General features: G+C 39.5%; 1 protein-coding gene across 3 annotated transcripts in view; it reads left to right on the top strand.

Moving 5' to 3' along the window:
- SP140 (SP140 nuclear body protein) overlaps positions 1–26,226 on the top strand; it is a 158,450-nt gene that overhangs the window by 3,142 nt on the left and 129,082 nt on the right. For 2 of the 3 annotated variants that reach the window (XM_017889515.1, XM_017889513.1), the window contains exons 2-9: positions 12,472–12,649; positions 13,602–13,770; positions 17,112–17,195; positions 19,450–19,530; positions 20,708–20,800; positions 21,592–21,669; positions 23,582–23,731; positions 24,591–24,674. In XM_017889515.1, coding sequence (XP_017745004.1) covers positions 12,472–12,649; positions 13,602–13,770; positions 17,112–17,195; positions 19,450–19,530; positions 20,708–20,800; positions 21,592–21,669; positions 23,582–23,731; positions 24,591–24,674 — 917 coding nt within the window. The remainder of the gene's footprint in view (positions 1–12,471; positions 12,650–13,601; positions 13,771–17,111; positions 17,196–19,449; positions 19,531–20,707; positions 20,801–21,591; positions 21,670–23,581; positions 23,732–24,590; positions 24,675–26,226) is intronic. The other variant, XM_017889514.1, reaches the window with a different exon arrangement.

Genomic DNA, 26,226 nt, shown 5'->3' with positions numbered 1-26,226 from the left:
TAGACCATTGGCATTAAAGTGGTTATTAATGTAGTTAGATTAATATCTACCACATTTGTGAATGTTTCATTGTACCTATCGTTTTCATCTTTTCTTCCTTTTTTCCTGCCTTTTCTGGTTTAATTGAGCATTTTATGATTCTATTTTCTCTCCTTTCTTAGCATATCAATTATACTTCTTTTAAAACGTTTTTAGTGGTTCCCTGAAGTTTGTAATATATATTTACAGCAAATCATGTCTATTTTAATTACACTCTATCACTTAATGAGTAGAGAATACACCAAGCAGCTGAACATCCCAAATTCTGTCCTCCTGTTCTTTTTAACATTGTGAAATGACTGACAATGTTAAAAAGAACAGGAAGGCTTCTAGTCATTCCACTTATTTATGTCCCGTAACCACTCAATACGTTGTTGATATGATTAATTTGAACAAACAGCTTCATTTTAGGTCAAGTTGGAGTAGGAAAAATGAAAACATTTTACTATATCTGCATTTATTTCTTCTCTGATGCTCTTTCTTTCTCTATGTAAATCTGAGTTTCTGGCCCATATCATTTTCCCTTTGCATGAAGAAATTCTTTTACCATTTTCACACAGGGTAGGCTTTCTGACAATGAATTCCCTCAGTTTGTGTTTATTTGAGAAAATCTTGATTTCTACTTTACTTGGAAGGTTAATTTCACAGGATGTAGAAGTCCACATAGGCTTTTTTTTTCTTTCATCACTTTAAATATTTCTTTCTACTTTCTTTGCTTGCATGGTTTTTAATGAGAAATCTGATGTAATTTTATCCTTCTTTCACAGGTAAGGGTTGGTTGGTTTGTTTTTTTTCCCCCACCCCCTGGCTTTTTTCAATATTTTCTCTGTCTTTTGTATACTGCAGTTTGAATATAAAATTGTGATTGCCAAACTAGACTCTTCTTGTCTGCTGCCCAGAAAAGCCACACACTGCGAATAGTAGGAGTTGCGGGAGAGAAAGAATTTAATAATCACAGGGCCAGACAAGCGGGAGATGTTTCTCAAGTCCATCTCCCCAAGAATTCGGAGACTAGGCTTTTAAAGGATAGTTTGGCAGATAGGGGCTGGGGAACAGGGAAATGCTGATTGCTAGGTTGGGAATGAAATCACTGGGGTTGAAGTGATGTTCCTGTGCTGCGTCATTTCCTGGGTGGGGTCACAGGACCTAGTTACCAATCTTGCGGTATTGGCTGGTCCATTAAAATGCAAGGTCTGAAAATACCTCAAACACCAGTCTTAGGCTTTACAATACTGAAGTTCTCTATAGGAGCAACTGGAGTGGTTATGACTCTTGTGACCTCCAGCTACATGACTCCTGAACCATAATTCTAATCTTGTAGCCAATTTGTTAATTTTACAAAAGTGGTTTTGGTCCCAGAGCAAGGAGGGGTAAGTTTTGGGAAGGGATTGTTATAATCTTTGTTTTAAAGTTAAGCTATAAACTAAATGCTTCTCATTGTTAGCTTGGTGTACGCCCAGGAGTGAGCAAGGACAGTTTGTGAGGTTAGAAGCAAGATGGAGTCAGTTAATTTAGATTTCTCTCACTGTCATAATTTTGCAAAGGTGGTTTCTATATGTCTAAATCTAGATCATTGGATATTTATGCCGCTTGCTGTTTGACGAGCCTCCTGAATCTGTGGTTTGTTGTTTGTCATTACTTTTGGAAAATTCTTGGCTATCACTACTTGATTATTTCTTCTGCTCTATTTTCTCTTTCTTCTCCTTCTCATATTCCAGTTACATATTTGTCACACTTTATGAAATTATTCCAGCATTCTTGGATATTGTGTTTTATTTTGTTTTCCTCTTTTTTTCTCTTTACATTTCAATTTGAGAAGTCCCTTTTGACATATCTTCAATTCACTGATTCTTTCCTTGGCCATGTCCAGGCTACTGATGAACCCATCAAAGGCATTCTTCATTTCTGTTTCATTGTTTTTTATTTCTAGCATTTCATTTTCATTATGTCTTTGAGTTGTCATCTTTCTGCCCACTTAACCATCTGTTCGTGCGTATTGTCTGCTTTTTTTTAGAGCCCTTAAGATATTAATTAACCATAGTTATTTTAAATTTCTGTCTAAAACTGGAAAATCCATCATATCTGAGTCAGGTTTTGATGATTACTTTGTCTTTTCACACTGCGTTACTTCTTGCCTTTTGGTATGTCTTATAATTTTTTTTTAAAGTCAGACATGATAAGTCAGGTAATAGGAACGGAGGCAAATAAGCCTTCAATGTGAGGTTTTATATTAATATGGGTAGGAAATGGGCCATATCTAATGTTTATTCTAGCTGTAGGTGGCAGAGGTGTCAAATTCCCCTAGCGTTCTTGTTTTCTTTCCCCTGCTTTCTCTGGGTTTCTCTGAGAACTCCTTTTAAATAGTCTGTTTCTTGCAGCTCTTCCAGCTATAATCTGCTCTTATTATACAGGAACCCTGTTGATGGAATGGTAACATGTCAGGAGGGAGGTGGTCTATAATCTTATGATTACATCTCAATCTTTTAATGGAACTGCACCTTGGACTGTTACTTTCAAAAGAATTTCTCCCTCCACCCTTTTAAAAAAATTTTTTGAGATGGTGTCTCGCTTTGTTGCCCAGGCTGTAGTGCAGTGGCATGGTCTTGGCTCACTGCAACTTCTGCCTCCTAGGTTCAAGCAATTCTCCTGCCTCTGCTCCTGAATAGCAGAGATTACAGGTGCCTGCCACCATGCCCAGCTAATTTTCTTTTGTGTTTTAGTAGAGACGGGGTTTCACCATGTTGGCCAGGCTGGTCTCAAACTCCTGGCCTTGTGATCTGCCCATCTCAGTCTCCCAAAGCGCTGGGATTACAGGCGTGAGTCACCGTGCCCGGCTTCACCCTCCACCCTTTTAGAAGTGATAGGATGTCCAGAAGAGGCTAGATTTTGGTAGTCACCCTTCCCCTAGAATGGTTAAAGCATTTTCCCTAGAGAGTAGGCCTTTGTTATGGAGAATGCTTTGGTTTTTTAAAAAACTTTTCTTTTCCCTCCTCCTGTCAGAAGGATGAAGAGATTTTCTTGGGGTTTCTGGAGGTAAAATCCACAAAAGGTTGGGGCCTGCCCTGAGATGATAACCCCAGGAGTTTCCCACACTTGCTCATGCTGCTCCACACTCAGCCTCTAGCAATTCATCAAACATAACATTGATGTGTTCCTCCCAGCCTATGACTCCAGTACCTTCTGCCTCAGGTAGTTGATCTTGGCCAATTCTCTGGATTTGCCTGTATCTGCCGATTTTGGGGCAGTTTGCCTTGTGACTTCAGTTCTTTGAGAGACAGAAGAGAAGTTGTTAATTCATAGTTTGTTCAGCTGGATTTTGTTGTTGTTGTGAGGATGGAAGCAGTGACTGCCAACGTCCTTGTATGTTGAAGCTAAAATCAGTGAGTCTAGTGAACTTTTACATTTTGAAGTTTAGACTTTTCCTTAAGACAAACTTTCTTTTGTTTAAAGTTTTGGTTTTATTATAGTATTATCTTACAGCCAGAGCATGTAACCTATTCAATTTCTCTTCATTATTATTTATTGAAATTACTTCAGGGCCAAATACATGGTATGATCTTTTATGTTTAACACAGTGTTACTAAAAAATCAATTTTGCCAGTTTTAAAACTTACATTTTATGTATCTTTGTTCTTTTACTTTTATCTACTTGAGAAGCTAAGAATTGGAAGTAAAATGTTTTTTAACAGCCATGAAAGATTTTCCCACCAGTAATCTTTAATCTTGCTTTTAAATGTGAGTATTGAGAATTTTACCTTCTTTCTCATTTGTATTTGCTTAATGAAACTTGCCCATCTTTTGACTGTTAACATTTTAATGTTACTTTATCTCTGTTGTGTCTCTTGTAGTTAGATTCTATTTTGACCATTTATAATTTAAGATGGTAACTTAATCTGTTTTAAATATCTTGTTGCTTATGGAGTTTTATTTTATATTTTATGCCTCTTTATTTTCTATAAGAAAAGAGCATGTTTTCTTTCTCATTATTTTGTAAAGTTTATAGCCTCATTTTGACTCTATTCGTTACACTTGGGTTTCTAATTAATTCTTTAATGTATATTTCTCTAACTGAGAGCATCAAATTTATAACTGTATCATTTGAATTTTATTTGAAATAAGTTATTTAACTCAATTTTTTACTTGTCCTCACTCAATTTAAAAAAACTTTACCAAGTACCGCACCACTGCACTCCAGCCTAGGTGACAGAGCGAGATTCTGTCTCAAAACGAAACAACAAAAAAAACTTTAAAATAGAATCTAAAGCTTANGGAGAGAAAGAATTTAATAATCACAGGGCCAGACAAGCGGGAGATGTTTCTCAAGTCCATCTCCCCAAGAATTCGGAGACTAGGCTTTTTAAAGGATAGTTTGGCAGATAGGGGCTGGGGAACAGAGAAATGCTGATTGCTAGGTTGGGAATGAAATCACTGGGGGTTGAAGTGATGTTCCTGTGCTGCGTCATTTCCTGGGTGGGGGTCACAGGACCTAGTTACCAATCTTGCGGTATTGGCTGGTCCATTAAAATGCAAGGTCTGAAAAATACCTCAAACACCAGTCTTAGGCTTTACAATACTGAAGTTCTCTATAGGAGCAACTGGAGTGGTTATGACTCTTGTGACCTCCAGCTACATGACTCCTGAACCATAATTCTAATCTTGTAGCCAATTTGTTAATTTTACAAAAGTGGTTTTGGTCCCAGAGCAAGGAGGGGGTAAGTTTTGGGAAGGGATTGTTATAATCTTTGTTTTAAAGTTAAGCTATAAACTAAATGCTTCTCATTGTTAGCTTGGTGTACGCCCAGGAGTGAGCAAGGACAGTTTGTGAGGTTAGAAGCAAGATGGAGTCAGTTAATTTAGATTTCTCTCACTGTCATAATTTTTGCAAAGGTGGTTTCTATATGTCTAAATCTAGATCATTGGATATTTATGCCGCTTGCTGTTTGACGAGCCTCCTGAATCTGTGGTTTGTTGTTTGTCATTACTTTTGGAAAATTCTTGGCTATCACTACTTGATTATTTCTTCTGCTCTATTTTCTCTTTCTTCTCCTTCTCATATTCCAGTTACATATTTGTCACACTTTATGAAATTATTCCAGCATTCTTGGATATTGTGTTTTATTTTGTTTTTCCTCTTTTTTTCTCTTTACATTTCAATTTGAGAAGTCCCTTTTGACATATCTTCAATTCACTGATTCTTTCCTTGGCCATGTCCAGGCTACTGATGAACCCATCAAAGGCATTCTTCATTTCTGTTTCATTGTTTTTTATTTCTAGCATTTCATTTTTCATTATGTCTTTGAGTTGTCATCTTTCTGCCCACTTAACCATCTGTTCGTGCGTATTGTCTGCTTTTTTTTAGAGCCCTTAAGATATTAATTAACCATAGTTATTTTAAATTTCTGTCTAAAAACTGGAAAATCCATCATATCTGAGTCAGGTTTTGATGATTACTTTGTCTTTTCACACTGCGTTACTTCTTGCCTTTTGGTATGTCTTATAATTTTTTTTTAAAGTCAGACATGATAAGTCAGGTAATAGGAACGGAGGCAAATAAGCCTTCAATGTGAGGTTTTATATTAATATGGGTAGGAAATGGGCCATATCTAATGTTTATTCTAGCTGTAGGTGGCAGAGGTGTCAAATTCCCCTAGCGTTCTTGTTTTTCTTTCCCCTGCTTTCTCTGGGTTTCTCTGAGAACTCCTTTTTAAATAGTCTGTTTCTTGCAGCTCTTCCAGCTATAATCTGCTCTTATTATACAGGAACCCTGTTGATGGAATGGTAACATGTCAGGAGGGAGGTGGTCTATAATCTTATGATTACATCTCAATCTTTTAATGGAACTGCACCTTGGACTGTTACTTTCAAAAGAATTTCTCCCTCCACCCTTTTTAAAAAAATTTTTTGAGATGGTGTCTCGCTTTGTTGCCCAGGCTGTAGTGCAGTGGCATGGTCTTGGCTCACTGCAACTTCTGCCTCCTAGGTTCAAGCAATTCTCCTGCCTCTGCTCCTGAATAGCAGAGATTACAGGTGCCTGCCACCATGCCCAGCTAATTTTCTTTTGTGTTTTTAGTAGAGACGGGGTTTCACCATGTTGGCCAGGCTGGTCTCAAACTCCTGGCCTTGTGATCTGCCCATCTCAGTCTCCCAAAGCGCTGGGATTACAGGCGTGAGTCACCGTGCCCGGCTTCACCCTCCACCCTTTTTAGAAGTGATAGGATGTCCAGAAGAGGCTAGATTTTGGTAGTCACCCTTCCCCTAGAATGGTTAAAGCATTTTCCCTAGAGAGTAGGCCTTTGTTATGGAGAATGCTTTGGTTTTTTAAAAAACTTTTCTTTTCCCTCCTCCTGTCAGAAGGATGAAGAGATTTTTCTTGGGGTTTCTGGAGGTAAAATCCACAAAAGGTTGGGGCCTGCCCTGAGATGATAACCCCCAGGAGTTTCCCACACTTGCTCATGCTGCTCCACACTCAGCCTCTAGCAATTCATCAAACATAACATTGATGTGTTCCTCCCAGCCTATGACTCCAGTACCTTCTGCCTCAGGTAGTTGATCTTGGCCAATTCTCTGGATTTGCCTGTATCTGCCGATTTTGGGGCAGTTTGCCTTGTGACTTCAGTTCTTTGAGAGACAGAAGAGAAGTTGTTAATTCATAGTTTGTTCAGCTGGATTTTTGTTGTTGTTGTGAGGATGGAAGCAGTGACTGCCAACGTCCTTGTATGTTGAAGCTAAAATCAGTGAGTCTAGTGAACTTTTACATTTTTGAAGTTTAGACTTTTTCCTTAAGACAAACTTTCTTTTTGTTTAAAGTTTTGGTTTTATTATAGTATTATCTTACAGCCAGAGCATGTAACCTATTCAATTTCTCTTCATTATTATTTATTGAAATTACTTCAGGGCCAAATACATGGTATGATCTTTTATGTTTAACACAGTGTTACTAAAAAATCAATTTTGCCAGTTTTTAAAACTTACATTTTATGTATCTTTGTTCTTTTACTTTTATCTACTTGAGAAGCTAAGAATTGGAAGTAAAATGTTTTTTAACAGCCATGAAAGATTTTCCCACCAGTAATCTTTAATCTTGCTTTTTAAATGTGAGTATTGAGAATTTTACCTTCTTTCTCATTTGTATTTGCTTAATGAAACTTGCCCATCTTTTGACTGTTAACATTTTTAATGTTACTTTATCTCTGTTGTGTCTCTTGTAGTTAGATTCTATTTTGACCATTTATAATTTAAGATGGTAACTTAATCTGTTTTAAATATCTTGTTGCTTATGGAGTTTTTATTTTTATATTTTATGCCTCTTTATTTTCTATAAGAAAAAGAGCATGTTTTTCTTTCTCATTATTTTGTAAAGTTTATAGCCTCATTTTGACTCTATTCGTTACACTTGGGTTTCTAATTAATTCTTTAATGTATATTTCTCTAACTGAGAGCATCAAATTTATAACTGTATCATTTGAATTTTTATTTGAAATAAGTTATTTAACTCAATTTTTTACTTGTCCTCACTCAATTTAAAAAAACTTTACCAAGTACCGCACCACTGCACTCCAGCCTAGGTGACAGAGCGAGATTCTGTCTCAAAACGAAACAACAAAAAAAACTTTAAAATAGAATCTAAAGCTTAAGATTGAAATTGCTATAATTTTATTATATGCAGTATATATCCTGTCTTTTTAGAGCAGTGCTTCTCAAATATTTGGATTCAGGATATTTTTGTATTTTTTAAAATTATCGAGAACCCCAAAGAATTGGCTTTTGTTTATTGGGTTATATCTGTTGCTATTTACCATATTAGAAATTAAAACTTTGAACACTTAAAATATGTATTTATTCATTTAGAAATAATAGTAGTGAATTTATTACCCGTGAATATAAGTGATGTATCTTTATGAAAAATAATAGAACTTTTCAAAATAGAAATAAATTAGCTAGAGGATTAGCATTGCTTTACATTTTTATGCATCTTTTAAATATCAGTAGAAGGCAGCTAGACTCTCCTATCTGTTTCTGCGTTCAATCTGTTGTGACATCACAGGACATTTAGCTTCTGAAAAATTTCATTGTATGTTCATGAAAAAATGAGAAAGAAAAAGGGAAAAGAATATGTTATTATGAGAACAGTTTTACCTTGGTGACACCTGAAAGGGTCTTGCACAATCCTAGGGGGTCTCTAAACCCCACTTTGAGAATTACTGTTCTAAGATAATTTATAAATTTGAGACATCAGGATTTTAACTGGTTTTTAGTGATGCTTTCAGTTCCTTTACAACAAGGCTTTACTGATACTGATTTCTTGATTCTGTTAATTGTAGTACATCATCAAATAATTTGTCCCACACAGTGTCAGTAAAAATGGAGTAGGGTGCTCTACAGGAACAAACAACTCCCAAATCTCAACGGGTCACCAGGCCTCTGCTCAGAGGACCCTCATCCTGGACTCTGTCTCTGGCTGAGGAGCAGCCACCCCATCTGAAATGACAGTCACTGTGGTAGAGGAACAGAGAGCGTGCCTAACCAGGTGCTGGCTCTCAGCTCTTCTGCTGGAGTGATTCCCATTGCTCCAAAGGAGGTACAATCTTATCTTGGCCCAGAAGAAAAGAACATTGAAAAATGTGTGACCAACACAGAAGGTGCATGAGCAAAATATTTTTTGAGTCCTTGTCTAAGTATTGATTCTGCCCTCATACATGAATCATTGAACAAGGTATATGTCTTTCCATTTTAATTTTTTTGAACCCATTCTCAAGAATTGGATGGGTATACACTTTTTTTTTTAGTAGTTTCCTCTTACCTCTAGGTTTATAGGCTCATATCATTATTTTAGACATTTAGCTTTTCAGATTTACCTATTTTTCCCTTTAGGGCTTTTCTCCATTTGGGGAAATTCTCCCTCCTTTATCTTACAAGAATTTTAGTTCACTTTTTAAAAATTTCGCAATCATTTTGAATTTCCAAGGTCTCTGTTTTATTTTCCGGTTGTTTCTTTTCTGCATGGAATTTTTGGTACAATATATTCTCTTTCTGTATGATAATATTTGTTGTTTAGAAATTCTCTTTTGTTCCCTGAAACATCCCTATTTCTGCTAGGGTACTTTTTTGCCTTTTGCTTATCTTGGTTTTACTCCTTAATGTTGTAGGTTTCCACACACGCTGTGGTCTGTTGTAATCCGTTCATGCTTACCAGCAAGATGCTGAAAAGCAAACTTGAAACTCCATTTAATGAGATGGGCTTGCAAGTTTGTGGGCTTCACTGAGCAAATACCAAATGCCTGAAGGTAAAGTCCTTTCCTCTGAGTCATTTATATTTTTCTTAAGAAGAAACCTCTAGTCTTCTGCCTGATTGTGGGTGTTCTGTGTCGTAGAGCAAACTGTTCTTAATTTTGCCTCTGGAACAATCTCTTGATTTTCATCTCTGCATCTCCTTCTCAACCACCACTGCATCTCTGGGAGGCTGCAGGACATGCTGGATCCTTTTCTGACCTCAGGAACCATCCTCCACCTTCAATAGCAATGAGCACCCCTGACTGTTTTCTGTGTCATATTTAGGTTAAAATTTCTCATCTAATTCCTTTCTCTTCATCATTGTGACTTTAATTCCTTTATTATCATTTTAGGAGACATTCTAGTGAGAGAGGAGAAAAACAGTTGTCATTAATCAACCATTTTAAACCAGAAGTCTTTTTCTTTTTTAAAAGAATTCAATGGATAAATGGTGCATGTTTGGGGAATGGGAAATCTTAGTGATGCTCTATTCTATCCTGATGCATGTTTGAGGAATGGAAAGTCCCAATGACCCTTTCATTGTGGGATAAAAAAAATTCTGTAAGTCTTCATGCCGTTTAAAAATACAGATAAATATGTTAAGGCCTATTAGCAAGGAGAACAATTTAGCAAGTAAGAATCAGAACTACAAACTTTTGTGAGTAAAAATTAGTTTCCCAGGCACAGCCTTAATGTCTGAAATCCAGAGGTCTCCAAGTGTAGACAGATCAATGTGTCCTAGTTTTGCATATTCACACAAATCTCCGTGTTGGACCAGAGAAAGAGTCATTTTCTTGTGACTATTCTTTTTTTTTTTTTTTTTTTTTTTTGAGATGGAGTCTCACTCTGTCGCCCAGACTGGAGTGGAGTGGCGCCATCTCGGCTCACTGCAAGCTCCGCCTCCGGGGCTCACACCATTCTCCTGGCTCAGCCTCCGGAGTAGCTGGGACTACAGGCGCCCGCCACCATGCCTGGCTAATTTTTTGTATTTTTAGTAGAGACGGGGTTTCACCATGTTAGCCAGGATGGTCTCCATCTCCTGACTTCATGATCCGCCTGCCTCGGCCCCAAAGTGCTGGAATTACAGGCGTGAGCTACGCGCCCAGCCTTATTGTGACTATTCTTAATCAGACCTTACCAGATGAGAGTCTTTGAACCAATTTTGTGATGGAGAATGCCACCCTTCCTTTACAGTTACAGATGGAGGAGATACATCTCCTTTATGACTCCCGAGATTTCCTCTCTTTGTTGTTAACTAAGAAGACTTGCAGTTCAGTGTTGAGTTCTGTAATATCTCAGCCAGATTTTTATTTCTTTCTCTGTAAGTTAAAGTTCTCCAGAGAAACAGAACCAATAGGATGTGTATATATAGAGAAAGAGATTTGTTAAAAGGAATTGGCTCTTGCAATTATGAAGGCTGACAAGTCCAGAATCTGTAGTGTGGGCCTGCTGGTTGGAGACCCAGGAGAGCTGATGGTGCACCTCCAGTCTGAATGCAGTCTACTAGAGGATTCTTACTTTCTTGGGAACACTGGTCTTTTGGTTCTATTCAGGCTTTCAGTTGGTTGGACAAGCCCCACCCACATGATGGAAGGCAATCTGCCCTACTCCAAATTCACCAATTTAAATGTTAATCTTTTCCAAAAAACCCATCCAAGTTGGCATATAAAATTAATTACCACAGCGTCATGTCAATTCCTATAAAGATTTTGACATCTTTTAATTGTGTATTTTCCCTAGAAAGTTCAGGTGAAGGTCTCTTTGTAATAGTTTGATTGGAACAGGGCAAGCCTTGTTACTTCTATGCACAGGACTTTTTTTTTTTTATTATACTTTAAGTTCTAGGGTACATGTGCACAACATGCAGGTTTATTACATATGTATACATGTGCCATGTTGGTGTGCTGCACCCATTAACTCGTCATTTACATTAGGTAAATCTCCTAATGCTAACCCTCCCCCTCCTCCCACCCCGCAACAGGCCCCGGCGTGTGATGTTCTCCTTCCTGTGTCCAAGTGTTCTCATTGCTCAATTCCCAGCATGTGAGAACATGCGGTGTTTGGTTTTCTGTCCCTGCAATAATTTGCTGAGAATGATGGTTTCCAGCTGCATTCATGTCCCTACAAAAGACATGAACTAATCCATTTTTATGGCTGCATAGTATTCCATGGTGTATATGTGCCACATTTTCTTAATCCAGTCTGTCATTGATGGACATTTGGGTTGGTTCCAAGTCTTTGTATTGTGAATAGTGCCACAATAAACACACGTGTGCATGTGTCTTTATAGCAGCATGATTTATAATTATTTGGGTATATACCCAGTAATGGGATGGCTAGGTCAAATGGTATCTCTAGTTCTAGATCCTTGAGGAATTGCCACACTGTTTTCCACAATGGTTGAACTAGTTTACAGTCCCACCAACAGTGTAAAAGTGTTCCTGTTTCTCCACATCCTCTCCAGCACCTGTTGTTTCCTGACTTTTTAATGATCGTCATTCTAACTGGTATGAGATGGTATCTCATTGTAGTTTTGATTTGTATTTCTCTAATGGTCAGTGATGATGAGCATTTTTTCATGTGTCTGTTGGCTGCATAAATGTCTTCTTTTGAGAAGTGTCTGTTCATATCCTTTGCCCACTTTTTGATGGGATTGTTTGCTTTTTTCTTGTAAATTTGTTTGGGTTCTTTGTAGGTTCTAGATATTAGCCCTTTGTCAGATGAGTAGATTGTAAAAATTTTATCCCATTCTGTGGGTTGCCTGTTCACTCTGATGGTAGTTTCTTTTGCTGTGCAGAAGCTCTTTAGTTTAATTAGATCCCATTTGTCAATTTTGTCTTCTGTTGCTATTGCTTTTGGTATTTTAGACATGAAGTCCTTGCCCATGCCTATGTCCTGAATGGTATTGCCTAGGTTTTCTTCTAGGATTTTTATGGTTTTAGGTCTAACATTTAAGTCTTTAATAAGTTCACAATTTTCATCTTTTCCACCTTAATTTTTCCCAAAATAAATAAATTCCATTCATTCTGATCTCCCCACAAGAAAGCCTATTTTACACATGTTGGCTCTCCATTGGCCATCCTTCATGTCTAAAATCTTCTAGCCACCACAAACCTCTTGGAAACTCAGTATCTATTTCCACATTGTATCTTTGTTTCTTAGGATGGTCACAGATATCCAGAATGCAGGGGATCAGAACCTGCAGGAGCAGGTTTGCCCTGAGCCCATTTTCAGGTTCTTCAGAGAACACAAGGTAGAGATTGCAAGTGCAATAACAAGACCATTTCCTTTCCTTATGTGCCTCCGAGACCGCTCCTTCATCTCTGAGCAGATGTATGAAGTAAGTAAGAATTTCCAAATGATGGTAAACCAGGTCCATACTCAATTATGCCAAACTTCAAGATGCAATGAACAGGCTAAAAGGCCTCCTGTGAATGGGGACCTTCACCATCCTGTAGGTTACGAGGTGACAGGAGAAGCAGGCATCACAGAAAACCTCCCTTCTTCTGTAGTAAATGTTGGGGGAGGGCCACAGTGAGGGAGGTGGGGCAGCAGAGAGAATGGGAATGCTGTATGGGTGCAGATCATCCTAGGTGCATGTATACAATCTACTAACGGTAGCCATAATTAAAGTAAATAAGTGAACTAGGCAGCGTTTCATTCCAAAGCTTACTTATTTGAAACACTTGAAACAGAGATTTTTTGAAACTCACAGGGAAGTTGTGTCATGTTAGGTTACATTTGGAAGCAGATGCTTGCTACTGTCTCTCCAAATAATTGTTTGATCTTTGGACATTTCTAGAGCCCTAGAATGCAAGCTAATGTTAGCAGTGGATGCCTTTAGGGATACTGAGGACAAGCCTTCTTCTTGTCTTTGTGAATTTTCTGTGCCCTTTGGTCAGGAGTCACAGTAGGGGGCTGGTTGATTGGTTTCCTGGAGCTCTGTCAGGCCAGGCCAATCCTAGTAGTGGTTATCATCCACAAAACAGAACAGCCTTGTTAAGGCCACTCCTGAAATAACCTGGCCAGGCTCTAAAGCCACACACAACATTCAACTTTGAACCCACATTTATTATTTAAAATTACTCTCTCCTCTTAAGTGTACAACAATGTCAGAGTCAGGTTCAAAAAATTAAGAGTGTATTTTTATGGTGGAGGACATTTAAGAAGTCATCCAAATATATGCAAAATTCTAGCATTTCACAAGAGAACAGATGTTCTATCTACCACCTAAGAGTCTTTCGGAACCCATAAATCTCTAGCTACATAATTCTCCATTTAATGTTTTTAAGCATTTTCAAGAAGCTTTTAGAAACCTGGTCCCAGTGACAAGAGTGATGTATTGTGTACTCAGTGAACTGGAGAAGACGTTTGGCTGGTCACATCTGGAAGCATTGTTCAGCAGGATTAACCTGACGGCCTATCCTGATTTAAACAAGATTTATAGAAGCTTCCAAAATGGTAACTATAGCTCTCAACAGCTTTGGGGGATTCAAGCCCATTTCATTCATTAATTCATTCATTCACTCTCCATTCATATTTGACAAATGTTTGACTGAGTGACTATTACATGCCAAGCCCAGGGGGAATATAATGATGAAAAAACACACATGCCCTGTGTCCTTATGGAGTTTACATATAGTGGGAGCGACAGATGTTAACCAAGTAATCCTGCAAATGGTTGCTCAGCCAGGACTTGATTTTGATGCCGTAAAACATAGGGTTGAAGTCTCCATTTTTTTCAAGGAAGACATGAGTGATGCCTTTTCATAGGAAAGGAGGAAACTCTCTGATATTTGCAGATACATTCAAAGATAAAACAATTTTCTTTGTATTAGAAAATTTGTCATTCAGTGCAGTCCTGTGTCAACTTGTTTCTCCAAACGAAGACTGGAGAAGTCGCGAAGAGAGCCCAGTATACTGATATATATCAGTATACATACTGATACGCTGAGGAGGAGTTGCATATGAAAGCTATGAAGACAGAAAAGGGGGTTGGTGGGGGCCTTTCAGAACCATGTGGTTGAATTGCAGAGTGTGGGAGGGAGGGTTTGGGAGCCGATTCTGGAGAAAGAACTTGGAGTGGATTCTGGAGGGCTTGACACCCTGTGCTAAGGAATCTGGAGTTTAGTTTTTGGAAAATGAAGAAGCAATAACGGGCATTTAAACAGGGGAAAAGTAAAAGAAGTCAGTATGAAGAATGAGATGTGTTGATTTGTGAATACTATACCTTGATTCAAAAAAGAGGTATCTCGTTTTCATATTATGGTACATCCAAGTCAGAGAAAGGTCTAGAGGAAATCAAATACTGTGCATGCCTCTTTTGGTATCCACGAGGGATTGGTTTCAGGAATACCCACCACCCTCAGTCCTGGATGCTCAAGTCCCTTATATGAAATGGCATAGTATTTGTGTATAACCTATGCACATGCACCAGTATACTTTAAATCATCTCTAGATTACAATACCTAATACAATGTAAATGCTATGTAAATAGTTGTTAAATTTGTATTGTTATTTTATTTATTTATTTTTTGAGATGGAGTTCACTCTATCGCCCAGGCTGGAGTGCAGTGGCGTGATCTTGGTACTGCAACCCCCATCTTCTGAGTTCAAGTGATTTTCCTGCCTCAGCCTTCTGAGTAGCTGAGATTACAGTCACCCACCACCACACCTGGCTAACTTTTTTGTATTTTTGATAGAGGTGGGGTTTCACCATGTTGGCAAGGCTGGTCTTGATCCCCTGACCTCAGGTGATCTGCCTGCCTTGGCTTCCCCAAGTGCTGGGATTATAGACATGAGCCACCATGCCTGGCCTTTTATTATTTTAAATTTTTTCCCGTATTTTCAATCTGAGGTTGGGTGAATCCATGGATCCCAAGCCAACTGTACCTAGGCACAAATTTTGAGTCAATATTTGTATTTTAACCAGGGTGTTCCAGGCTGTGGCAATGAAGGGAATGAAGTTACTTCTACTGCCCACATCTCAGGGGCTCTGATTCTCTCTGAGGACTGCGGGGATCCCCCTGGCCCAAGCATCCACATCTCATATGTTAGTATCTGGCACTTCCTGTGTTTGGGTGACAGGCACCTGAGGCTCACCACTGCCCACTGCCTCAGACTATGAGTAGAAATTGGAGAAATGGGCAGAAGTAGAATGAGTTGTAAAAAGATTGAAAAAAAAAAATAAATAGATAAACTTCTGCTTATACTACACAACATCCACAAAAAATAATTCAAGTTGGATCACAAATCTAGAAGTTAATACAACAAGTATAAAGCTTCTAGAAGAAAACATGAGACAGTGTCTTTGCAAACTGAGAGTAGGCAGTAATTTGCTATACAGGACACACAAAAAAACATGGATCATAAAAGAAAAACTTGGTAAGTTAGGTGTCACCAAATTAAAAACTACGCATCCAAAGTCACCATTAAGAAAAGGAAAAAACAGTCCGGGCGCGGTGGCTCAAGCCTGTAATCCCAGCACTTTGGGAGGCCGAGACGGGTGGATCACGAGGTCAGGAGTTCGAGACCATCCTGGCTAACACGGTGAAACCCCGTCTCTGCTAAAATACAAAAAACTAGCCGGGCGAGATGGCGGGCGCCTGTAGTCCCAGCCACTCGGGAGGCTGAGGCAGGAGAATGGTGTAAACCCGGGAGGCGTTGCTTGCAGTGAGCTGAGATCCGGCCACTGCACTCCGGCCTGGGCGACAGAACCAGACTCGGTCTCAAAAAAAAAAAAAAAAAAAAAAAAAAAAAAAGAAAAGGAATAAACAAGCCATAGACTGGGAGAAAATATTTGCAATACACATGTCTAACAAAGGATTGTACTCACAAAATATGAATAACTCCAATAAATGAATGATAAAAGGACACATCACCAATTCAAAAAATGGACAAACGATTTGAACAGACATTTCAGAACAGGAGATACAAAATGTCCAGCAAGAACAGAAAGTGTATGACATTATTAATCTTGAGGGAAATGCAAATTAAAGTCAGAGTGAGATATCATCCACTCACTAGAATTGCTAAAATTAAAAACACTGACAATACCAAGCACAGATGAGAATGTGGAACAATTGGACTGCCCATCCCTTGCTGGTAGGAATGTAAAATGATAGCGACCACTTTGGGAAAGTGCCTGGCAATTTCCTGTAAAGTTAAATCTAACTTATGATCTTGGCAGTTTCATTCCTAGGTATTTACATGAGAGAAATAAAAATATGTTCATCCAAAGATTTGTATAAGAATGTTTATGGCAACTTTATTCATAATAACTAAAATCTGGAACCAACCCAAATGCTCATCAACAGGAGAGTAGATAAACTATGACTAATTTATAGAGTATAATACTATTCAGCAATAAAAAGAATGAACTGTTATCACACAGAGCAACATGGATAAATCTCAAAAACATTATGTTGAGCAAAATAAGCAAGTTGTAAGAGTACATACTGCATGATCCTATTTAGGTGAGTACAGGTGCAGACAATACAGACAAGTACAGTGCCAGAAAGGAAGGAGCCACTGCTGGTGATAGGAACCAGAACAGTGGTGTCTTGAGCACAAAGCAATTTTCTGGGATGGTGGAAATGTTCTCAATCTTGACTGGGATGTTGGTTTCATAATGATTTACACTTAAGGTATGTGCATCTCAATGAAAAAAGGGGGAACAAGGCTCTGTTGGACCTCGGGGGCAGGAGATCCTGGGACTTGGACATCAAGTTCAGCTTAAGCACACTGAGGTCTCTCCTCTGGTCCCTGTCTGAGTTTGGTAATTTTCACATTGTTTTCCTCAGTATGCTATGAACACCCACCTCTCCAAATGAATAATGTAATCGAGTTAGAAGACAGACCCAGATTACTACCATATGGTAAACAAGGTAACTATCATTTAACTGATCAATGCCCTTATTAAAGTTTTGCTTCCTTGTCTTCATGGAGGCAAAGCTTGTATTTTCTCTCCTATCTTAGCCCCCTGTTATCTCCCAGTACTCTTCCCCTCACATAGGCATGTATCTGCCCTTATCTGCCAGCAGATGTGAGAGAACCAATGAAAAAGGAGATCTGATCTCTTGAATAGATGGAGTCTCCATTGGTGGAGAATATAAAAAGAGAAAATGGGAAAAGTAGACAGAGAATAATACATGACAAATTACATGAATGGATTCCATCTTCTAAGGGAACATAAAAATCCTACCCTCCCTTCCCTCCCAGGTTGAGATAAGGGGATTATTTTTAATTAATTTCATAGAACTATTAAGAGAAACTCAGAAATAACCTAAGCCATATCAGATTCAGGTGAGAGATGTTCCTTACAGAGTTGGCCAGTTAGGGGTCCCTAGTACTGTGGTCACAGTCCAAGATTGGAGTTTTTGATATGGAGAGACAGGGGAGCCTGAAAGATAGAATTGCGCAGGGAGACAAAACTGAAATAGTGTTGGCAGATAGAAGATCAAAGTGAAATGGGAGAAACAGAAATGGAAAGAGAGGAAGTATAAGACACAGCAGAGAAAACGTAAACTGAAACATCTGCCAAGAATCAGAGGTGAAAATGGAGAGAGAAGTATATGGAAAAAGAAAGATGAGAGGAAAATAAATACCAAGAAATGGGGAAAATGAAGAGGTACAGAGGCAACTATGTAGGTAAAGAGTTAAGAAAAAAAGGGTGTAAAATCACTTGAGAGTGAAAAGTTGGATAAAAGGGAGAGAGAAGCAGACTGGGACAGTGTAGGTTTGAGGTAAGAGCACTGGATATCAGCAACTTTACAAGGGTTGGCTCCATGAACCGTAAGTTTTCAGACTGAACTCTTCCCACATCAAAGGGCACTTACATCATACTCAGATTTCAATAGGCCTCTCCCAGAATAGTCCAATGATTCCCAAGCACAAATCTTCACTCTAAATTATCTTTAGAGTACATTTATTCATGGACCCGAGGACCTTTACTCATGGGTCGGATAGACATCTACACTTGAATTTTTTCAAGAACCTTAAACTTGGTACTTTGAGAACTAAAAGCAACATCTTCATTGCTCAAGTTAGATCTAACTCCTCCACAGCACTCTTTCTCCCAGAGATGGATCACTATTGTCCCATGGTTTTTCAAGTTGGAAACCTAGTCAAGTCATTATGGATGACTCCTCCCTTGCCCTCAGATACATGCCAGTTATGCAGCCAATGTAATCATTTCATCTTCAGGTTGCCTCTGGCCTGTCCATCTTTGCATCCCCAAGACCAGGTCTCTGGTCCAGATCTCCATCACTCTCATGATTCTCAGGGTAACATCCTTTGCTCATCTCCTCCCTCTAATCTTGGTTTCATCAAATGTGCTATTTGCACTTCAACTAGATGGGATATTTAAAAATGCACCTTAGGTTGTATCATTTTCCTGCTTACCTCCTTAATACACTAAGGATTAAATAAATGGGTTTTTAAGTAAAATCCAAAGGCATCCACAATGATCCACCTGCTTACTTCTCCAGCTTAATCACCTGCCTCCTGAAGTATTACTTCAAGGTGGAATAAAATTTCCCCCAATAATTTCAATTGTTAAATCTCTCTTTCAAACTGAGCCTTTCCCTATGTTTTCTCTTTGGTGCCTTATTTAGAATTGTTTTCCTGTCCCACTACTCTCCATTTATCCTTCTCCAATCCAGCTAAATCCTACTTAGAATATATGATCAAAGGGAGGTCTTTCTTTAGAGAAAGCTAGGAAGGCACAATTGAGAGGCTAAGGATGGGAGAGAAAGAGTGGTATCAGAGAAAGCAAGAGAAAAATTTGCAGGAGCAGAGAATAGAGAAATGCATCTAGGAAAGAGAGGCTCTAAGAAACATCCGCAGAAAAAAACAGAGGCAGAGATTGAGGAAATGTACAGAAACAGATGGAAAGACTTGAGTGAGAAAACGTGAAAGAGAACAAGGTGTAAGGAAAGGAAGATTCCCCCACAATGGATGAATTATTCTCAGCCTCTGGTGAAGGTCACTGAAGGACTTAGTCCTCAGGTCAGGTTGTTTGGGGAGTGGGGACCTTCTGGTTTATCAGGCTTTCTTAGTTTTCTCATTATTTATTTTCTTGTTTTGATGCCTTCTTGACTGTAAATCAAGACATCTGAGGGATTTCATTCCTTTCTGCAGAGAACAGCAATGCCGGTCATGAAATGGGTGATGTAGCAGTGCCTCAGGAAGCCTTGAGCTCCTCGCCAAAGTGTGAGCCAGGTAAGGAAGGGGTGACTTGCTCTTCCTGACCTGCAGGGTGTCAGGAGGTGGAATTCAGAGCTGGTGTTTCCTGATGCATTTTACTCTGAGCACATTCCACAGGCAAAAGATCCATTTTGTCCTCAGATCCCATAATTCTGCTAAATGTTCCTAAGTGTATGTTATAGTCGAAATATGCTAGAGAAGGATGATGTCTTTCATGTCTACTAATAATAAAAACTTGATCATACCTACCCACCATTTATTTTCTCTAGAGAATAAAACTATTGTTGTTTGTTACTATTATTATTTTGTCCCTTACTATGTAGAAAGCCTTCATAAGAAACATGTTCCATCAGACCAACTACTCAAAAAACTAAATGATAATTTTTGTCAAATATTTTCCATTGTGTTACTATCTTACATAGTTATTGTTCAAAGAATTTTGGCAAACAATATGTCATTTTATCTCCACAGCTAATGAATTTAGATGGATAAACTTTTGCTTATTTCTATTTTATAGCTAAATAAAGTAGAAGTAGAAGCATAGAAAGGTGTAAGGTCTTTTACCAGGTCAAATTAGTCAAGCAAGAACATGACCCACATCCCTGCTGAGTCACTGCAGTGGTAGTTGTGTGAGTTTGGCAGAAATCAGGGTAGTCAGGATCATGGATCGAAGTTCACACAGGAGACCCAAGTAGGCCTGCAGGTTCTTAGGGGAGTGGGCCTGGTGCAAGGAGACTCTTATTCAACAAAAGCATTTCCGTGGCCAGAGCAGGGAAAAGCAAAGAGAAATGGTAAGATTGGAACCTGCCGTGCAGGATGCAAGAAATCCAGAAGAAGAGAACCAGAAAGAAAAATGGAGACACAAGTAGGAGAACGTGATGGAGGGCATTGAAGATCAACAGAAAAGAAAAAGAGAGGGAATCCCAGGGAGTCAAGGAGATGGACAGTGCTTCATGGCATAGAAGCAAGAGCATGTGGTGACCAAAAAATGAGAAGGAGAAAGGAGGTGGCAGAGAGATGACCAGAAGGAAAACAGGCAGAGCAAGGCTGTGGCGGGGCTCAGGCGAGGTCCTTGGAGCAATGGTGTGTCTTTTTTGCAAGGAGAAGCTCACCTGAGTGCTGAACACCAGGATTCAGCAGGAACATGCTGAGGTCTGTGCTCTTATCACTGTGCCTTGTAATTTATTTCCAGGTTTCTCTTCAGAGTCTTGTGAGCAATTAGCCCTCCCAAATGCTGATGGAGGAGACACAGAAGATGCACCCAGTCTACTACCAGGTGGGGGAGGTAATTATGATTTAAATGACCAATTATCTCATTAAATTAGTTGGCCTATCTCTATGCAAGCAACACTTCCTTCTCTCTCCACCACCACCCCTGTAACACACTTTCGTTCAGCCTGTGGTTGTTTTCCCCAGGTGTGTGGGAGGCAAGAGGTAAAGGAGGGCTAAGTCCTTTAGTGGAGGGGCTCTTGGGCAGAGAGCTTAAGTGTGCAGAGTAATAAAAATTACTCTGATTGGAGGCACCAAATGGTGTTGCCTAAGTGGGCCCAATTTTATCTACATGAATATGGAATCTAAATCCTACCAGGATGGGGTTTGAGAAAAGAGAGAGAATTTTAAACTTACTTGCCAAGAATGATTTAGGAATAATGAAATACTGTATACAGAAGAGACAAAGTGGAAGTGACAAAGTTAGAAGAATGAATAGGGATATAATGGAGCAAAGAGGTAACAAACAGGAAGGTAACAAACAGAGGAAAGAGACAGAAATGCAAAGAAATCGTAGAAGTCAGGAAGAGGAAGTCAAGTCAAAGAGATCCTGGAGTTGGTTTATGGTGCAGATGCAGCAATGTGTAAAGAAAGAGTTAGAGGGAGAAAAAAGAGAAGGAGAGAGAGGGAGAGAGGGGAAAGGGGCCCGACAAGGTGCTAGAAGAAGTGGAGACATTCTTGTTTGGTGCAAAGATACATTTATTCCCAGGGAGCAGTTCTACACCTGAACGTTAGAACTCAGCATGGATCCAGGTAGGTGTCCAGGTCACTGTCAATTGTCTGTCATGTTCCTCTTTCGCTCCGCAGTGTCCTGTGAACTTGCTATACAAACAGATGAAGGAGAATTAGATGAAATGCCCACATTACTGCCTTACGATACAGAAGGTAATTAGGATTTAAATTAAAGCTTTGCTATTCTGTCAACATACAAAAACACCTACTCTTTCATCTCCCTTCCCATTCCCCCATCTATTCATGTATTCATCCATATATCCATCCATCTATCCACATATTCATCCATCCATCCAGCCAGCCAGCCATCCATTCATCCATGCATCCCTCCCCACATACAGACACAGACAGTCTATGCCCAGCTTCTTCCTGCTTTCCTTGAGAGAAACAAGTAGCAAAAGAAGGATAATCTCAAACTGGTTGGGGCTTTCCTGCATATAGGACATAGGGAAAGAGAGAGGGAAAGGAAAATATAGATTGAATCATTAAATGAAGAGAGATCTGAGTGACTGCCAGTTTTACCTAAATAGTCATGGGATTCAAATATTACCATGTTGGGTAATATTTGGGTAATAATACCACATTGGGTTATAAGGAAGGGGAGATAATTTTCAACTTATTTTCTCAAGGTTATGCCAAGAGCATGGCTATAATGAGTATACTGCAATATAGAAAACTCAGTGAAAAACTGTTGAAATGAACTTCACAAAGGGAAGAGTCCCTGCCCCTTTGTTAATGGCAAAAGATGAGACCTTTGATGGTATGGGAGAAAAATAAGACAGAATATACAGAAAGACTGAAATTTAAATTTAAATTAAATTTAAATTGAAAAATTAGGAACAGAAAGCTAATTAGAGAGAACAGATATAGGCATGGAAATGAGCACCATGGAAGAAAGGAGATAAACTTGATTATTAAATAAGGCATGGGACTGAAAAGGTGGAGAAAATATTATGAGAGGAACAGAGAGAAGAAAAATGCTCGAAGACAGAGACAGTGGAGGAGAGGCATAAAAGTTATACACAGAGAAAAAGAGAAAGGAGAATAAGTGAAAAATTAGCAGAGAGTGAAAACTGCTTGCAAGAGATGGGGAACAATATGGGACATTGTAGGGATGGAGAGAAGATTCACTAGACAGAAATAATTTCTGGCCCAAGAATGAGACATGTTAGCAGTGAGTTTTCACGAGGGTGTTCCCAAGCTATCAAAATGGCACCTGTAATGTCCTCAGAAGCAGTCAGCCTCCCCCTGAGGCTTTCATGTCTCTCCCATCTATAACTTAATGATTTCAAAACACATATGTCCAGATTTATCTTCTAAGTTCATTCATCTGAGTACCTGAATACGTTCTGTACCTGAAGATATTTGAAAGACCTCTTCATTTGGATGTTTTTCAAGAACCTCAATACAAGACACCTCCAAGATTGTACATGCCATCTTTCCTGACACAGATCTGACTTCTCTCCCAGTGTTCCCTATCTCAGGATGAAACACTATTACTCCATTCTTCAAGCAGAAACCTAGGAACCACTCATGACTCTTCCCACCTCCCTCAACTTAAGCACCCCATCAACCATCCAGTAGACTTTTAGTGAGTTCTACATATCTCACCTGTCCATTTCCTTCCACCCCAACACAAAAACTCTGGTAAGATCTCTCTCTTGGACTGGAGCAACAGCCTCTAGACTCACATCTTTCCTCTGATCTTGTACCTCTCACATCCATTCTTTCCAACTCAAACAACTCTTTCAAAAATGGAAGTTGGCTTATCTTACATTTCTACTTTAAATCAATAACTACTTGGGGTCATAAGGATTAAATCTATTTTTTCCCCAGGGCTCCAGCTTCATGTTTGTCTCTCCTGCAATTACTTCAAGGTTTATATACAAATTTTCTAGTCATTGTCATTTTCTGATGACTTTTTCTCATCTGAGCCTTCCTAAAGGCTTAGCCCTGTGCTTGGAAAAGTCATCTTGTTTCACTACAATCTCCATCATGCTCACTAATCTAGTGAAATCATATGGAAATTACAGACACTCTCAGATATGCCTTTTTTGATCCCTAGTTCTAGAAAGCAACAGGATGACAGATGCAGCAAGGACATACAGCACAGCACCAGGGAAGAAAAAGGGAGACGAGGAAGGCAGGAACAGTCCCGGAAAAAGAAACCAAGACAAGGAGAAGTACCAAGAGAGTCCAGCGGCAAGAGACAGAGGTAGAAACACAAGCAGCAGAGACATGTGTCAAGGGTGAAAATGAGAGTGCCAACATGGGGTGGGAGAGCAGGTGCACAAGGTTTCTGACAGTCTTTATCAGATGACTGGATTGCACAAGAGCTCCTTTTACCCTCACAAACTCTTAAACATCGGTATGCAAACAGCTAAACGTCTATCTTACAGACTGGGAAATAAAGCACAGAAATGCAAGCAGGATATTACCGCAAAGGCAAAGTAGAAAAGGAAGAGTGGGCACCAGTGTCCTGGATGTGTCACTGGGTGATGGTTGTGCAAAGCCAGCTGGGGGTTCAGGGCAGGGTCACAGGGTCAGAATAGAAAGAAGCCCAAGGAGTTCTGCAGGTTCCTGGAGGAGTGGACCAGGGACCAATATAAGACTTTAAGGGAAAAAAAATGCTAGTGGGAGGGAAGGGAAACCATGGAAACACAGCATGGAAATAGAGCCTGTCCTTTGGCATAGGATGGATATAGAATAAGAGTTAAAGAAATAATAGAAAAGGGATACAGTATTACTGAAAAAGAAAAAGAAAAGATTCAGTATTACTGAAAAGAAAAGATACAGTATTACTTCCTAGAAACAGGAAGCAGGAGAAGCCAGTTGGAGAGAAGACCAGACAATCCAAGGGCTGCCCAGCTAGGAGGGAATTGTGTGGAGGCAGAATTGTGAGGAGGACACTGAGAATTAGAGAGAAGGAGAAAGAGGAGCTGCAACAAAATGGAGAAAAGGTGGAACAAGACGGGGGTGGCTGTCAGCGTTTGGCCATCTTGGATGGCGTGAACGCACTGAGGTCTGTGTCCACGTCACCCTCTGTGGTCTGTCAATATATTGTTTCTCTGCAGAGACCTTTGATCTAAAAACTCCCCAAATCACTAATGAAGGAGAACCAGAGAAGGGGCTCTGTCTACTACCAGATGAAGGAGAAGGTAATTATGATTTAAGTTTTTAAATATTTCAGTACATCTTTGTTTTCTAGTTGGTATGGAAAAAAAGTTTCCCTTTCTCCCATACTACCCTTCCCTTCTTCACATTCACATACATACAGATGGAATTATATCAACTTTCTGTTGTGCCTTTTTGAAAACTGTGAGAGAGACAAAGGATCAAGGTGAGCTGAGCCCCTGAGTGAGGACCATATTTTTGCATGGGGTACATAGGAAGAATGAATATACCAGAGGTAGGCTGGGGTGCCAGAGAAGAAGTGCCTGAGTGATGTTATTAAACACCCCTTAAACCTACATAACAGCAGATTATGGCAACTGAAGCAGAGGAGAATGTTTTCAGCCTAATTCCAGAAGGATCTGGAGCACAGACATGTTTTGTGAATGACCGAAGTCTTGCAATTGAGAAAGTCATGTGGGAGACCCTTGGGATGGCACTAACAAGGGAAGGACCTGTGGTGCTATAGCCCTTGTATAAACAGAAGATCTTTTCCAACCTGAGAGAAAAGAACTTTGAGAATGAGGAAAATACATAAAATAAGGGATATTTTACCAGCATCTAGAAGCATAAGATAAAACCCAAAGAAACAGAAAAGGAGAAAGTAGAAGACACATAGAAAGTGGATAACCTCAAGGAGAAAAATTAGAGAAAATTCTGCAAATGGCAGCAAATACAATAATAACAACAATATGGGAAGGAAACACCGAAGAAATTATGCAGAGAAAAGAGACAGATCAAAATAATTAAAGAACCTGTAAGGAGTGAAAACCGTTGTCCAAGTAAAGGAGCAGGTTGAGGGCCTGTGGAGCTGAAGTCAGTCACTATGTACAAGCAGCTCCCAGCAAAGGGCACCTCTGTCAATAGTGAGTTTTCCGATTCAGGTCCCCCTAGGTTGAGAGTGACATGGACGCATACTCAGAGCGTAAGAACACTCTTTCCTCAGTCTCATCTGCTCAGGTAGTGGAATGATTCTCGTGTACATATCTGCTTTGCAGACCTGACTTCCAAGTTCTTCCATCCTTGTGCCTGAAAATATTTATCCCAGGACCCTCCCCATTGCAATGTCTTTCAGGAACTAAACACACCCAAAATGGAAACCAACACCTCCTCTGAACCTAGACACTCCCCTTTCTCCAGGGTTTGCTCTCTCAGTAGAAGGATGAACATCTTGTTTGCTGTTGTACTCATCAGACTCTTTTTCTCTGCTTTAGCACAATTGTTATTTGCAAGATATCAATCAGATCATTATTTTCCCCTTCGACGTGGTAATGTTTGTTGCACAGGATTAGATGAGTTATCCTTCCTGTGGATTTCAGTGGCTTCCACCCTTCACAGGGCCCCAGACCATATCATATGTCTCATCTCTACTAATGGCATCAATTGTTTCAGGAGCTGCAATGATCTGATCTTTCTTTTATGTGTGGGCCCTTGAGCCACACTTCCCCTGTAATATGTGTTGCTGCCCTGGCCCACTCTGTTCCTGATCCCGTTCCTTATCTGGTTCATTTCCACCATCCCAGGGATGCCTTTTCTGAT

Source organism: Rhinopithecus bieti, unplaced genomic scaffold (assembly GCF_001698545.2).
Source record: "Rhinopithecus bieti isolate Rb0 unplaced genomic scaffold, ASM169854v2 scaffold_19546, whole genome shotgun sequence".
Lineage (NCBI taxonomy): Eukaryota > Metazoa > Chordata > Mammalia > Primates > Cercopithecidae > Rhinopithecus > Rhinopithecus bieti.
The sequence above is the reverse complement of the archived record's forward strand: the minus strand, read 5'-3'. Positions and strand labels throughout refer to the sequence as shown.